Here is a 17112-nt window from a genome sequence, read left to right as displayed (position 1 = left end):
TGGCAGTGAGAACGACAAAAAAAAAGTGCCAGAGGGAAAGAGATTGACTGTTGAACACCAGTTGAAGTTATTTATGAGGCTGGATTCGGTGCTGGAACATATGTAGACACTCCTTGTCTTTTTTGGGGTTTGGTTTTTTTGTAGAGCGGACACCGAATGACTTGTAATCTCCCGAAATATTTCAGATGACAAACACAATTTTTAGAGAGGAAAATTACACTTGACATGTTTTTCTTTTTCTGTGACGGTAGCCTGCAAGTTGGATTTATTGGCATTTCCGCAGGTTTAAACACAACAGACACGAAAAAAAGGGAAAGGGGGTGCGTGACCTTGACAAAAATCATAAACGTTCAAACCTGGTGAGTCACTCGACTATGCCTGGAAAGATAATAATCAATTACGGAACTAAAAATCAACTGTAATTGTTCTCCGTTTTCTATTGTTCTCCTTGAATACAGAATTATCTTTGTGATGAATCAAAATAAGACACCTGTAAACTGTAATCACTGTTTTTGCCAATTTTCTGACATTTTATGGACTAAACCAGGAACACAAGCATGATCAATTTATTCTACATTTGATATTTCACAACGTTGTGTCTTACGGCATTCACACCAAAGTTATTATTGTTACTGAATGATGTAACTAAATAACTAAAAACTAAATAATGAGGCCCATGGTGGTCTGGGATAGAGTCCAGCACCCCCCGCGACCCTAAAGAGGAAAAGTAGTTGAGAAAATGAATGAATTAATGCATTGTGTGGTCACAAAGACCTCTAAAAATATTGAAATTGCACATCAGATTGATGATATTCATACATTTTCATGTTATCCTTTTATGTTTTATATTATTCTTTTCTGATCCTGCATTGGGGAACTAACCCCATTAAAGGAAAAAAAAACTGCACTAATAAAAAATAAACGATTCACACACTCACAAGCCACTTTTGACAAAGACAGCCATGCAATCCATCTAAACCAGTTCAGATGAATTGAGCATCTATCACCGTCAATGGCATCATCACCCCTAAATGAAAAAAGGCACTTACTACCACAATAAAATGCAACACAACAACCCGTCAAACCGCTGCAAAGAAAAAAAAATGCCTCCAGTTACAGTAAGTGACTAAGAAGTGCAGTAAAAATGTTGACAACATCAAGGATCCACTAAATAACAATGACGTTTTTTGGCTGGCTGAGACTCGAAAGTGGCTTCTCCCTTTCCCAACCACAAAACAGACTTTTTTTTTCTACAGCCGAGCACGGCGGCGGCGGCGGCGGGGGGATGTCGCCAAGGCCGTATCGCAAATGAAGGCTGTAATTATTGGCGCTGATGCGGCCGCGCTGACGAGATTGAGAGGCGGCAAATGATGAAGCGAAGGGGGACGGAATGAAACCAGGCGCTGCAGTTGAAGAATGATAAATAAAAGATCTGATATACAACTGATGCAATACTCTTGTTATTGTATCGCCACATTAGAATTAGCTGAGCCCAAAAGCCTCTCGCTTGCTCCCTCGCTCCCATAGTAATCATTCAAACCTGATTGCTCTGATCCCTTCATTCTATTTGTCATTATAGCTAACATACACACCGCCATATCGAGAAGACAGATACAAATGCCTTTTAATCATATGGTATCAATATATAAAATGGCTGCATTTCCCAAAAGTCCATCTGAAGGGACACGCTATCCATAACTCAAGGCATGAACGCACACTACTACTCTTGATTTGCTTCAAACTCTACGGGTGAACACACATATACGCGCATTGTACGGAGAATAATGGAAATGGAGATGATTTCCGTGTGTGGAAGATGAAACCTTCAAACCGTGCGTTGAGTTCAATGCAAGTGCTCCGCCATTGTACTTTTAAGATGCTATCGAAGCGTAATCCTTTTGTTTAAGGTGCGGCTTGGATTCGTGTGGGAAGATAAGCTTCTCACTAGTACGAAAAGTCAAGAAAAGACTTTTGGGTTTTGACTTTGAGATGCAAAAACTAACGATTTGTGTCTGTTTTTCAAAATATATGCAATAAATAAATATGTATGAATGGATTGGACATCTATTGCTATGACAAGAACTGAAAGGTTGTCAATCATTTCATTATTTCCAATCAACTGTGTGGAATTTCTGTATTTTGTGTTACAGAAATACAGAGAAAAAAATAACCCAATTGGATAAAAAAAAAAGCTATCTTGGTTGTTATTTTATTAACTTCTTTTGCAGTCACTGTACCTTTTCTGCATGTAGTTTGTTTCATTAGTGTAAATAAATATGTATAATACTGCTGTCAATTAAATTCATATTTAAAAGGAGATTTTAAAAAGCTGATCTTTTTTTACCCGATTTTGATGCTCTTTTTTTAACAAATGAAAGTGGAAGGATTTCGGGTTTGATTTTTTTTATGAAAGCGGCTCTCTGATAAAAAATAAATGTCGACACCCCCAAGTAAATCCCTGATTTGTTGTAGTTTATTCCTTATTTTGAGGACGAGAAAAACAGGTGGCAGTTGCTATGACGCCCAAACAAGAAGGATCTTTGGATTCACATTGCAAATACCCTCATAATGCTTTGCTTTTTATAAAAACTCCCATTGGGTAGATAAAAATGTTGTTTTCATCTGCCGCGGGCATTTGTTTATTCAACTCCAGATGAGAGGAGGCGTTTATTAAAGAAGCAATATTTTATTTTAGAATAATAGAAAACGATATGACTGCTTTATTTCTATTGGTTCAAGTTAAGAGGCGCCTGATAAAGCTGCTCTAGTACTTCAGTGTTTTCTTAACTAGGCTTTCCATGGCCTAATCCTGATTCGAGTCTTACTATGAATAGCATAAATTGTACTGAGCGGCGTGACGGCCATTGAGCTTTTTTGCAGTCGGAGACAGAAAAACTTTTAATTTTGGAAGCCTGCTCCAATTTCAATTTAACATCACGATCATTTGACAAAAAGCGTTAAAGCTGAGCTATCAAATTCCGTCCTCACATCTCCCCAAATCATACCTGAAACGAAATACCCCCCAAAATATATATATATATTCTCTTGGTTTGAGACACCCTGTATTAATTCCCCCAAGCAATTCACGGAAAATAACTGCTGAACACAGTTCATAAGCGGATGACGCACCTGGCAAATAATTTGAGTCAGAGCATCTAACAGAGCGCCGATTAGCGGAAATATGAATATGAATAGCCCTTTCCACAGTCCCATGCAGCATATCAATGCAGACCTTTTACATTTATTTTATCTGATGTCCAACATTCCAAAGGTTTTATTAACACACACGCAGACGCAGACGAGCACCCCCCCTTCCTCCGCCCACTGAATGAATCGCTCCTTGTCTGCGAGCTGATGGAGCGATAAAGTTGCTTTTAAACAGCCGAGGAAACACGCTGCGGAGGCCAGAACATGTGTCTTACATCAGGAGCAACTCGTGTTAGCGTCGGCAAAACGGAAAAAAAAAATGAATGACCCCCTCGGCGCTTAAAAAAAAAAAAAACACGAGAGCACATGTCTACCTGCCATTCTCCTATCAGCTTTTCATCTATCGTCTTTTCCGCAGAGAATGCTAGTAAAGGCACTCCGGGAAAAGTTCTCCTCCTTCTCCCATTATTCATTTGGTTTTCCAACAGGGCTGCATGTCGAGGGACATGAGACAATTTGTGTGATTTCATTTTACTGTCTGGATACTACGGGAAGATGATGACTTTAGTTTTTTGGCGTCTCCACTTACTCAGCAGGAAGGATTGTCCACTTTTATTCCCCACTTATTAGTCTCGCAGTGGCTGGAAAGTGATTATTTCACCGCTAGTTTCTTCAGAAGACCCCCTCAGCCCTGTGGACAAGAACTAAAAATAAAGCATCTATAATGTCCCTCTATAGACGCATTAAAGAACACAACGACAAACACACCCTCACTGACGCATAACGGCGCCTGACAACAACACACGCAGACCAATCACGGACGTACGCAAACACGGAGGCATTTTACGAGACAAAACGCAATTAGAAAGTGAGAAATAAATGAAGCCGTGCATCGCGGGTGCAGAAACGAGATCAGGACTTATTGGCCTAGCCGATACAATGCAATTTGTACCTTATTACCAGGCTAAACAGGTACAAGATGTAAGGCTTAATAAGATTTTAGAAGATTGGAGGGCATAATGGAGAACTTTACTTTAAACATTTCATGAGACGAAATTAGTTTAAAAATTATAGCCCAGCACAAATGATGCCGAATGATAAAAGTGCAAAATAAACAAGACTAGGGAGCCTATGCTTATGGAAATGGAGGTATTTAATGTTAGAATTTAAGGAAAGGTTTGTTTTCTGGGCCATGTGGGCCGCTCCGGTTTATTTCCAAAAAGTTAACTTATTGGCCGCCATTGATGCCAAATGGATTGGACGTCTAACGCTGTCCATGGTGCTGAGGATCAACAGCTAGTTTAAGTGAATTGGACATCTATCGTAGTCAAAATTAGTACATTTTAGGGTGCTTACAGGTCATGTGCGGTAAATTTTGAATCATTTCCTGTTGATTTTGAAGGACTTTCTTGTTGTTGGAGCTTTCTGATGATTTTGGGGCATTTTGGGGTGACATCCTTTTGGGTTTGGGGCAATTCAAAGGGCCACTTCCGGCCCACGGGCTGCATGTTTGACACCAATGATTTAAGGAAACCACACTACTACTACACTCAATAATGAAAACCATCAATTTTTCTGGGAATCTCTATGTTTTTTTTTTACTTTGCTTTTCTCCATTTTTTATGGACAACATTTGTATGGAAATGTTTTGGTGCCAGCCCATGAGTGGGTGCATTTTTGGCGTGTGCGCCCCAGCTGGGTGACGCTGCCGCACATCTGGAGCGTCTTAACATGGAGTGATGATTGCGTAGGAGGGGGGGACACATCGCTGTAGGTTGTAAACGCTGGACGTCAAGGGCTGGACGACTGGGAAGGGGGGTTTGGTGGGGTCTCCTTAGTGGGACCTTGTGGCGGAGCGTCGCCACACAGACGCGAGTTACTAATTGAAAGCTTGCCAAGGCGGTGTTTCAGACCTTATTAGTTTGTTCTTGTGGTGATGCTTAACCCCACTAAAAGCTGGCAGCTGCTGCCAACTGTTCTCCCTCCGTCCCCCCGTCCCCCCATGCCCTCTATCTCTTCGACCCCTCCCGCATGGTCCTTCTGTCTGTATGGTCTTTTGTCTTCACTCTTTGATTGCTGTCTCACTGGCGGTGGTCTCGAGGTAATAGAATGCTGGCATCCTGGTTGCGGTGCAAACAGAGGGCTTTGCATAATGATGATCCGCCACATGTGCTTTTCAGGGCGTGCTCAAAACGCTAACGATTCTCCCGTTTATCTAAACGTTAGATTTAGTTATTATGGAATTGATAGCGGCGAGAAAAAAGATGACCGCTGACATTATGAGACAGGATGACATTTTGCAAAAGTGCTGCTGTTTTTTTCTTGTTTAACTTGTTTGTTACTGTGATTTTAAAGGAACAAACAGTTGTATTATTATTAGAGTTTAGTTTAGTATTATTATATTATAGTATTATTTTTATCCGCGCAATTATTTTTAGAAGTCATATTGTCACATGGCTTCATGGATTTTTAAAATCCAGTGATTTCCAGAACGACACGGACAATAAGCCACCAAAAAACGTAACGTGATAAATAGACGCAAGAAAATATTTTTAAAATTTATTCTACATTGATATTTTGCACTTTTGCACTGGGTATTAATGACCCAAATGAGATTTTAGACTTACAGTGGAAAATATCTTGGAAGTTTAGACTTTTTCAGGCCTAAAATTGAAAATGTCTATTTTTAGACTTTTTGAGACTCTGCGGACACCCTGATTTTATTATTTTATTATTATGATACCCGGTTGTAGTTTTCCTTTGTTCTCAGATTACTCAGATTACTGTCATTTTTATTTCTGATTTGTCCTAAAAGAAACTACTAATTGACATAGAGTGCTGTCATTGGGAAGCCACAGCATACAAATCTAGTCATAATACTTCACAGATTTAATACGAAGAGTCGTTCTTGATCACTGAGCCGCAATAGATTAAAGGTAACACGTCTCTTCTGAGATGGGGGTTCATGTCTTGTAAAAAAGGGGCTTATCTTGGAAGTGAAGTGGAAGACAAAAGCCCCTCGTTTAGAATAATGGAAGCATAGTCGAGCCTTCTATGGATTCCACGAATCTAAGACATTAAAAGGTGCAGCCAAAGTGTGTGAGTCAAGATGCTGGCAGACAGTGGCAATTCTAAAGAGAAATTGAAAGAAATGTCCAAGGACGTTCAAGATCCGTACTTTAAAATAATATACAGGCAGAGTAAAGGGCACAATGCCATTGTTCCACAGCACCTGAGACATTAAATAACGGGATAGATGAAATATGTGTCGTCTGCACGCCAAACATCTGCCGTAATGACGGTGCAAAAATAAATAAATAAATAGGAAGCGCAAAGAAGACGTTGTTGAGGTAGGCTGCTGACAGATGGCAGCGCTCTATAGGCTAACGTGTTTTCATTAAAAACAAAGGGGAACATTTTCAAATATGAATGATCACTTTCCAAATGAGCCAGAAAAGACATTTTCCACTCACCAAGCTTGGGAAGATATCACTCACATGAGAAAGGCGGAGAATAAAAAGACATTTGTGACTGCTCAGAAAATGAAGGACAGAATATTAATTTTTGGGAGTGATGTTAGGAAAGACTTGAGTTACACATCTTTGGCGACACGTCATTTTGAGCTAGATTTTGTTTAACTTCTAATTTGATCTGCCCAACTTTTGGGGTGACTTTTCAATACTCCAATTTTTGATTAACTCATTTAGTGCCATTGACGAAAACCAATGTTTGTTTTTTATACTTTGGTGGTAAATTTAAATAATATTTTTATCATTAGTAGACATGCAATGCCTTTAAACGCTGATTGAGCAACATTCAGGCTAGTGACAATTTTCTTTTTATTTACTTTGCACTTTTTTTTCTCAAACTTTAAAAAACTGAGCATTTTTTAAAAATGTTATACTACAAAAATGTAATTTAAACGTGTCAAATCTTTGCTTGAGTTAAGTTAAACAGTCTTGCCTAAACCTGTGCAACTATTGGCACTATTGTAGCTATACTTTATATATTATTGTATTAGATTCATTTTTACAACATTTGTGTTTTTGCTGCTTTTCTGTCTTAATGATTTGATTTGGTGATTCTTAATGATCCCATTTACTTTGATTTGCTTTGTACTTTGTGCTTTTGCTTTGTTGTTCTGTCTAATCACCCTCTTGTTACTGTCACAATGAAATTTCCCGAATACGAAATGAATAAAGTTGTCCAATCCAATCCAAAATGGGACTTATAGCACTGTAGGTCGACTTGATAAAAGGTTTTGACAGTGGAAATTGGAATTTTCCAGGTTTGTGTGCAACCGTTTGATGCCCTTAGGAATTAACTTTGTCCATCATCCAATTCTAACGTCAACAAACGGCTTTAACCATTGTGTGCACCTGGAATAACTTGAGCGTCTCTCTACCTTTCATCAAGTCTTCAAAGACGAGTAAAATCCAATATTTGTATGGGCTTTTTTTTTTTAAGCGTGATCTTCTTGCATCGAACAGAAGTGGAATGGAGAACAAAAAAAGCTTAGCCTTCTTTGGGGAGAGGAAAGGTTTACAGGCCGCATCGCACCCGTTGAGCAGAATTCATAAACACACTTTGCACACAAGCGAGAGAATTCCTAATGAGTCGGACCTCACAGGGGATGCGGAAGAGCAGGAGGGGGTGAGTGCTCGTTCGGGAAGATGCCGAGAGGAGAAAAAGCTTTCACATCGTATCCTGCCTGCGTGCGTTGGAGTAAAAAAAAATGCCGTCCACATTGCGGAAGCACGTGTTCGAGACCAAGGCGGTGCGGAAACCTTGCCGAGAGGACCTCGGACGGCCAAGGTTGCCATGGTATCGCTACCTCACAAACATACGTGCGGTGTCTTAAGTGAGGTGGATTAATTAGCATGTCATAAAGATACAGTGGTACCTCGACATACGAGTGGCCCGGGTTACATACGAGCAATTCGAGATACGAGTAAAATTCCGGGCAAATATTTATCTTGAGATACAAGACCAATTTTGATATACGCGTTAAGACCCCCGGCCCCCTCTTTCTGTCCGTCTCTCTCTCTCTCCCCCCTTCGAAATCTGTATAATTGTAGTACTATTAAACACATTTTAGTAATATTAAACCACTAGCTATGTGTTACTTTGTTAATAGATGGCGAATTAGAACAAATAAAACATTTTTTCCAATCCAATATCCTGTTTTTGGTGTTTTTTTCAGACGGTTGGAACAAATTATTTTGTTTTTAGTTCATTTCAATGGGAAACGTTTGTTTGAGTTACAAGAAAATCGATATACGAGCTCAGTCCTGGAACGAATTAAGCTTGTATCTCGAGGTGCCACTGTAAACTCAATAGCACATGCACCTGTGCTCCAACCTATCAGTATGGACTTGGGTATAAGTGATGTCATTAGTTTGCATTTAAGCATTATTTTCTCCATGATCAGAGGTCAATGACAACGTGCATATTTAAATCATTTGAGCAACTGTCTTTCACGAGGACGTTGTCAGTCCCTTTCATGTCACGAGGTGGCTTCGGCACCCCTTACACATACGATACGCAATATTAAAACATCAAAAACTGTCAGTAGATGGTGCAAAAGGACGTCACTCACGTCAGGCGCACAGATGGCGGAAGTGAAGAAAAGTGAGTGGAAAGGCAGAGGGGGTGTCAAATTAACTATTGGTCAGGGGTCAGGTGGACATTTAATCTAACCAATCAGCTTCCTAATTACACAAGTGCTGCCAGGATGCTATGTACGGCCTGTGCATGTGTGCGCGCTGGTTAATATTGCGTGTAGAGGTCTTGTTGTAGCAAAATGAACATCTGGCCTCAATATTTGTTCCATGTGTGAACGCACACGCACACGCAAGCGAGCGCACAGAGCCTGCGGTGAAGCGCTCATGCCTTACACACAAAGAAAGAGAGCGAGGGACCAACAAGCACGGCGGCGAGGGCACAAAAAAAGTTGGACGAAAAAAAACATGTGCAGTGGAGCTGATTGTAACAGTAATTGATGTAAACGCCTAAATTACAGCAAGGAGCTAAAGTGACCGCCGTGTTTGAGCGTTGCCGAGGGAACCCGATGAAAAACACCTGGCCGGCGCGAGGGCGGCCAGGGCGGAACATCTGTGTCACGGCGTCCGGCCCGAGAGCCGCGATGGAGGCCCGGGCCGGGCCGGTGGCCAGCCGCGACGTGACACGGGTGTTAGGCGCACGTCAAACTCATTCTATTGCACGCCACCATATATTGTCAGACGTGAACGGCGTGGTAATTAGACGCTGCTTCGGGAAAAAAAAGTTTGGCTCCCTACAACCGCAGTTATTCCATTATAAATAGTCAAAGTCAAAAGAGATGCTAAGTTTAATTTGTTTCCCGAAAGAAGGCTTTCTCGGTTGCCCCACAGCGCTACCAAAAAAGATCCTCCTGTTTTGTCACATCCTAATCAGTCCTGTCTTCCCTATTCCGATTTTATCGACTATTATTCACTAGTGCAGAAGCAGTGCTACTCATAGCTAGGTAGCATATGAATATCATACTGTATATATACACTATTCCCCCAATCTTAGGAGAATTCCAAACTCCACTTGGCACGGGAAAACTTTCCGAATTTTCAAGCATTCAGGTCAAGATTTTCAAATTGGAATTTTGTGACCAAGTGGTTTGCCACCTCAACCATAGTGTGAACAGGCCTCAACATGGTCACTAAACGTGCTATCATTAGGGTGAGCAATTTTTGGGAAAACGCTGGAAAGGCTAAAAGGCTCAAGGACTTCCCACAAGCATGGCTGAAACTTTCACGCCTGGACCTGATCCCACAGCATCACCATAGCAACATGTTGAAGGCAGGCAGGCAAGCGGGAGGGAGAATAAAAAGAGCCAAGACCCGAGTCCCGAGAGTTTAAAATTCAATTTACATTGTACTTCTCCACGCTGATAAAATAAAACAGATGGATAGCGTTGTAGACTTATTAAAGAGCACTGATACAATGGCCAAGTTAATAACTGTGTCACGTTCGGACAAACCAAGGTTGACACAACTTTACTTTTTCTACGATGCATCGGTATACTTCAAATAGATTGGGCTTCTATTCCCGTCAATGACATTAAAACAATCCTCTTCACTGTGCGGATTTTTTTGGGACGAGAACCAACAACAACTAAAATTAGCAAACAGGTTCCGTGTCAGTTGAGGCGCTCTAAAAATAAATGTCAAATCATAATTACAGTTTCATTACTCGGGTAAATTAGTAAGGTAAAGTTGTTTTTTTCCTTTAAAGCAGTCACAGGCTCAAAATTACGCGTTAACCATACCTGGAAATTGGACGTAATTACAGTAGTTTACTTTGTGCAATGCTTTGGGCTGCCCCTAGAGGGCACCAATGTCATGTCGAATAGAAAAATTGTCAATGAGCGACGGAATGTCTGGACGGAATACAATGTTCTACATTTGGCTTAAAGTTAGCCTTCGAAGTTTGGTCGGTTTGTCTGCTTATACACGTGCACTTTATTTACGTTTAAATTAAACATAGCATAACGGGTAACGTAAGATGAGTTTTAAAAAAATCAGCAATACACACAAAACACCACAAGGTGATAGGATTTTTCCGCAAAGAGCCTCTTGTATCCTCTCTAAAAACAGGCAAGTATCTTTTAATTTATTTAGATTTTCTATGAAGTCGCATCATTTATAGGCTAAGTTTAGCTTTACTATTAAACACAGATGCACGCACATACACAGACATAGACAGGCATAAGCTCTACAATTTCCTGAAGCGGATATAACAGGATGTTAAATTGTCGCTACGGAAAACAACTTCAATTCATGCTTTAATTTCCTAACAAAATACACACTTAGACACACTCGGTAGGAATGCAAATGTGCGGACAACGCACGTAATTAAGTACACGAGAAGAGTCGTCGCACAGATGGATACACATAGATTTATGCAAGAGAGAAGAAGGGAAATAGAACGCAAAGTAATGAGAACTTTATGTAAAGTACAGCTGCGTTAGTGTGTTTTTTCTTGAACATAATTAGCTCCATGAGGCAGAAATGTAACAAAAAAACTTAAATGGAACGTCTCTTTGACAAGCTCAAAGCATACGCAGTCATTTATCTTGCTGAAATTTTCGTGCTAGTACTTTTGAGTCATGCAGTAGTTCCACAAATTTATTGATTTCACAATCTCCACCCTTGTAACTTTTTACCGTTTTAAACACTGCTTGGGTCTGCATTTGGTTACGGCGGTCAATTTTCTTGATGCCCTTAGTCCTGTCATGAATGCAACTTGACGCCGTGGCAAACAAGACAGTAAATTTGAATGCTGCGTATGTTAGACGACCCCACTTGGTTTGTGTTTTGCTCTCTCATTAAGTCAGTCAAAGAGACAGAAAGTCACATTGGAGACAAAGGTCGACGTCACTGTAATAAATCAGCAGACCAAAAAACCCAGTGGGAAGTGCAACGCCTCAACAATGCAATGCTTCTCTACCCTTTAACTCTTTCCCTGCCATTGACAGTGGCTACATTTGCAAAGACAGATTTTCTTTCATCCCATCAGAATTTAGATTAAAACAGTTTTTATTTTACAGTGGTACCTCGTGATACAACATGCTCGTCATACAACATGCTCATGTTACGACGAAAATTTCGATCGAATAATTCGCTCGTGATACAATTAAAATTTCGAGATGCGACGAAGCCAGGTGGCCATAACATGAGAGGCTGTTTATCATTGTAGCGCACTGTCCTTTTTTGCCGCATCTCTTTCGGGACGAGTGTCTTCATGCACAGAGATCAGATAATACATTTATATGAATCTCCACTTTCATTTGGAATCAAATCTTGATCGGAACGGGCTTGATTCCATAAAAACAATACGTATTCGATGTTCACACGAAGCCATTTTATCAGGATTTTAAGCCGAATGAATGTCAGTGATAAACACGGCCATGGCCATTGACGGAACAAGACATCCAATAATGGATTGGACGTCTTGTGTCGTCAATGACAGCCAATGAGTTAGGACGAAAGCCTTTCTCTTGTTTAGATTTAAAAAAAAAAACGTTTCCCTGCTTTGAATGTCGTCATGCATCATTCTCGCCCTGCCTGCGCCAAGGCTTCCTCTCCTGCCGAAATAACAATCAAATTATTTGACAGTAGCACTTGATGAAAAAAGTTGAATAAGTCAAGGTAGCTCAAAGTGCCCAAGGTGTTGCCGTGGCAATTGATATTTTTGGTGGGGGACTTGCGCCCAGAGACAAAAAAAATAGAATGTTGTAATATATATGCCAGTCCTTTGCCCTGCCCGACGACGATGACTCAAAATAATGAGTCAAGACAGCTGGCAAGCGTGTGTTTGTGCCATTGCAACGCAGGGTAAATATTGCGTGATAAAGCAATATAGTGTCATCGCGATTGAAGTCATATCTCACGTTCAGTGCTTGGGGTGTCCCACCTTCACAAACGGGGTGGTGGGAAAGAAAAACTATTATGCGGATGAGAACACGTCTCACAAAAGAAGTTGTTATTGATGCCATGGGAAAGGTAGTGGATTAATAATTAATACTGTGGCTTGCAGTGGATTCATGAGTATACTTTTAGGAAATGTCTAGTGGATAACTCATTTCCATTGATGTCAACTTGGTGACTGTGTGAAGTGTTTTTTATGATGTTCCCAAAAACAACTAGTAGACTCGACTTGCATACAAAATGATGCGATCAGTACATTCGTATAAAAGATATTCAATTTGAACGATTGTTATGGACATAAATGATTGATACCTGCAACCACCAAGACACTTTCCCACACAATTAGCACTAATACCGGTACTTCCCTTTACTTCCTCAATTATCAAACAAAGGTCGCTCAACTGACGTCAAACACCGATTGAATTTGTTGTTGCTTCCACTTTGATAGAGAAGGAAACCTTGACGACAGAAAGACTTTCCACGGGTTACATTTTCTTTGAGGACTCGCCCCGATGCTTCTCATCTAAATGTTCTTCCCTTTCTTTCTGCCCCACCCGAGAAAATGAGTAAACCTCCTTGCAGACACACCCAACGTGTCTGCCAAGTGGTTGCCAACACATCATATGCGCATACACAGCGCAGAATCAGCCAACACAGTGTATTCTTATAGTGATTTGTCCTTAGGCACCCCATGAGCTTCATTCACACACTCACTTTTACCACTGACTACATATCCACCCACACACACACACACACACACAAAGTAAACGTGCTTGCGCCGATTTAATGCGATCATAGCCAATAAGCTATGGGCCCCAATCTCGCTTCAGCCAGTCCATGACATCACTTTATACATTAAGAAGGCTCCCCCGCCACTCTGGAAAAGTGGAACATGACGGGTGGGTTGTCATGGCAACTGTCAAAGTTTTGCTTTCCCGTTAAGTCTAAGGCGACTTGGTGGCGACGTTTTGCTCCGTCATTCTGAGGGATTAGTGTTCCAAGTTAAAGTGGATTCACTGGTTGCCAATGACAACATTGCACTCCCAATATAGTCAATTTGCAATGTGAGCCCACCCGCTCTGGCAAATGGATTCGACGCCTATCGTCGTCAATGTCAGCTACTTCATTGTCGCAGGTGATGAGAGGAAGCAAATATTGAGAAACCTTATCTGGATCAAAATATATACTGGTTGTAACAATCCGAATAGATCGATATAAGCACAATTGTTATCTTTGCATGCTATTTTGTTTAAAAAAAACATTCAAATATGTCATCAATAGAACTGTCAAAACTGCCTTGTATTTTTGGGATAGCTTTCGATAAAATGGAAATGATGTGTGTAATATTAAAAATCTAACCACGAATCAAACTGAATCCAATTGTGGTAGACTGTAATATTGGATTGCATTGCATCGTCGTCCAAATAATTAATCTTGTTTGGTCATGACATTGAATGTTTTGCAAGGCAAATGAATGTGGCGTTATTGCGAACTTACCCGTAGCAGTGACTGGGACTCTTCTTTAGCAGCTCCTCCTTTCACCTCCTGAACTCCTCCACTTCCTCCTCCTCCTCCTGTATGTTGCTGCGACGGCACCTGGCTCATTTTCTCCCCTCCGCTGGCACCCGGCCGGCCTCCTCCTCCATACAGCTTGGCGTCCCCCAAAAAGGACTTGGTATCTCCCAGGTAGACCATACCGGGCGAGGCCACGCCGCCGGCTCGCTTTTGATGCGAGGCCTCGTGGTTGGCCGAAAGAAACGCCACGGGCAGAGGCGAGGGGAAAATGGAGGGTTCTGGTCCCATGCGCTCCTTGGGCACCCACAGCAGACCGTGGGCTTGCTCGCCACTTCTGGTTTCTCCGAGGACCCAACCTTTCTCGTGCTCTCTGTCCTTGACGATCTCTTCGCGCCCCCCCTCGGCGAGGCGTCCCTCGGGTGGCGCCAGTGAGTAGAGGAGGCGCAGATCCCCTTTGCTCTCCTCCTTGATGGCCAACGTGGAGGGCGCCGAGCAGCCGTTGGCCGACGGCGTCAGGGAGGGAGTGAGCGAGGTGGCCGACCCCGAAGCCTCGTGACAGTGGGCCGAGTTGAAATGATCGAGGAGCGCCGATGTATCGGGCGCCGTGAAGTCGCAGTGGCGACAGCGACAGCACGCGTGGACACGCCTGCACGCAAACAACAAACACGATAATCAAACTCAATGAGTTCAAAGTACCGTATTTTACAGACTATAAGTCGCACTTTGGTTGGGTCCGACTTACGTGTATTTGTTTTCTGTCTGATCACTGACAGCTGCCATGTTGTTTGTTTGGTTTTTTTGTAGGCTATACTTTTTAAAATGTTAACAGATACCTCTTTAGCCTCTAGTTCTCCATTTTAGTATTGTTTTATTAATGAATGTTTGTTCTTGGTTTCTCATACAATAAAAAATTGCCTTCCCAAAAAATGCAACATGTATATTGTTTTGTTTACACTTCATGGTTTATTCTTTGGGTGGTGCAATTCTAGTCAGAAAGGTACTATTTCAGAGTATGTAAGGTACTATTGCAAAGAAATAAATGGCAATTTGGTGTATTTATAAGGGTATATATGAAATCTATAATGATGCAAAATGAGCTCACCTGTAGTGTCTAAAGATTTCCTCCTCCACTTCGGTGATAAAGTGGCATTTTGTGCATGAGTACTCGCGGCTAGCCTCTTTGTCCGGACCGCTGCCTTCCTGTTCCTCAGCCTTGACATTGGCTGGCGCCCCCTTTAGGTTGATTAAACTGTGGCAACCGTCATAATGCTGCAGCAGCACGTCAATGTCGGTGGTGGCGAAGGCGCACTGGTCGCACAGGTGAGTGACACCTGAGGATGCAAAATATGGGATTGTCAGATATTGGATGGTCGTGAATTTTTGGCCATCTGAACGAATTACCTTGCGAGGCAACCGAGTTGGCGAGGTGGACGGCGGAAGCCGATGTCACGCTGGGGTCGCTCCTGGGATAAGGAGGTGGCGTCGATCCGCTCGTTTCTTGCTGTTTGCTGGACGGCGGGAATTTGCTGCAACATTTGGGACAGCTGGACTTTCGGCAAGCAAAGGGGTGGGAAACCTATTCAAAACAATAACAAGATGTGATCTCGTTAGGATTGCTGTACTCTGTACCGTTGAGCCTGAAAATATCAAACTACTAACAAATATAAGTGCATCTTGATATAAGATATTACGTTTGCAAAAATTAGAGGGTCTTGGATAGAATTTAAATTGGGAGTCCAACCGTAGTAAACGCCTCTTTAGAATTCAACCTCAGTATGCAACAAATTCAATAGAAATATTCAATAAGAGTGTGGCGTCCCGTTTACAAACTCTTTGTTCAAAACCCTCTAAGCGACTCTATTGATTGCAAACTTGAATTGCCGCTGAGAAAGACACAGCACGAGTGCAACCATTTTCACATTGTTTTACATATAAAGAGAAGGCGGAAAATAATCAGTTTCAATTGCGCTGAACACTCCCGTAAACAAGCTGTCAATTTATCCCTTCATTTTCTGTGATTAAAATGACATAAATTGCCTTTTGTTCATTTGCCGTCAAAGCAAACATATTTTGCATCTTAATTTCTTAATTTGTAGGGCAAAAACGAGATGAAGAAAATGTTCACCTCACCTCTCCCAAGTGCTTTTGTGGCTGACAAAGACCCTGCGGGCAGTACATGCAGTGCTGGATGCAACATCGATGGATGGAGTGGTTGTGCTGGTAGTGTAGCAGCAACGGCGCCACCACGATCACGTCGCCGGCGTGCGCCATGGAGTAGCGGAAATCGCACAACTGGCAGTTGTAGCTGGTCACCACTGCCTCGGCGTCGCCGCTGTTGGGATCGCCTGGCAAACAGATGGATGTCGTGTTAGGCAAAAAGGTCGTCCAATTGGCAGGATGAGAACGGACGATATTTTGGAAGGGCAGAAAGCTAACAGCAGGACGTTGGGAAACAGACGTTGCATGATAATTTCTGATGTTGATTTCTCGCCCCTATTATATTTATATAATAAATAAAATATAAATAAATAAATAAGGCAGAATGTGCCTTTGACGAGACTACTTTTAATGCAGTGTAAATTTGACAAATATTTCCTTAAGAAAAAAAAAACATTGCAACAACATAGTAATGTATTTAAAGATGATTATCTTAATTAAGTTGAATGGTAGTATAGTAGTATTGGATTGGATTGGATAACTTTATTCATCCCGTATTCGGGAAATTTTGTTGTCACAGTAGCAAGAGGATGAGGATGCAGAAATAGGAAAGGCATTTTAGACATAAATAGATAGGTAATAAGTAAGTTAATAAATAAATACATAAATAAATAAGTGCATTGCTGAAATATATATATATATATATATATATATATATATATATATATATATATATATATATATATACATACATACATACATACACATGTACATGCATGCCTACGGTAGGTCTTAACACTCAGTCATTTGTTTTGTTAAAGACATTTACTTT

The 17112-nt window shown here is 41.3% G+C and overlaps 1 protein-coding gene across 5 annotated transcripts in view; it reads right to left on the bottom strand.

The window, feature by feature from the left end:
- The window catches only part of trps1 (trichorhinophalangeal syndrome I), a 111208-nt gene that overhangs the window by 18026 nt on the left and 76070 nt on the right, over nucleotides 1-17112 (bottom strand). For all 5 annotated transcript variants that reach the window (XM_077591033.1, XM_077591034.1, XM_077591038.1 and 2 more), the window contains 4 exons: nucleotides 16254-16468; nucleotides 15525-15699; nucleotides 15226-15454; nucleotides 14106-14769 (listed from right to left, as the gene is read on the bottom strand). In XM_077591033.1, the coding sequence (XP_077447159.1) occupies nucleotides 14106-14769; nucleotides 15226-15454; nucleotides 15525-15699; nucleotides 16254-16468 (1283 nt within the window). The remainder of the gene's footprint in view (nucleotides 1-14105; nucleotides 14770-15225; nucleotides 15455-15524; nucleotides 15700-16253; nucleotides 16469-17112) is intronic.

The sequence above is a fragment of the Stigmatopora argus genome, chromosome 21, assembly GCF_051989625.1.
Source record: "Stigmatopora argus isolate UIUO_Sarg chromosome 21, RoL_Sarg_1.0, whole genome shotgun sequence".
Taxonomy (NCBI): Eukaryota; Metazoa; Chordata; class Actinopteri; order Syngnathiformes; family Syngnathidae; genus Stigmatopora; species Stigmatopora argus.
The sequence above is the reverse complement of the archived record's forward strand: the minus strand, read 5'-3'. Positions and strand labels throughout refer to the sequence as shown.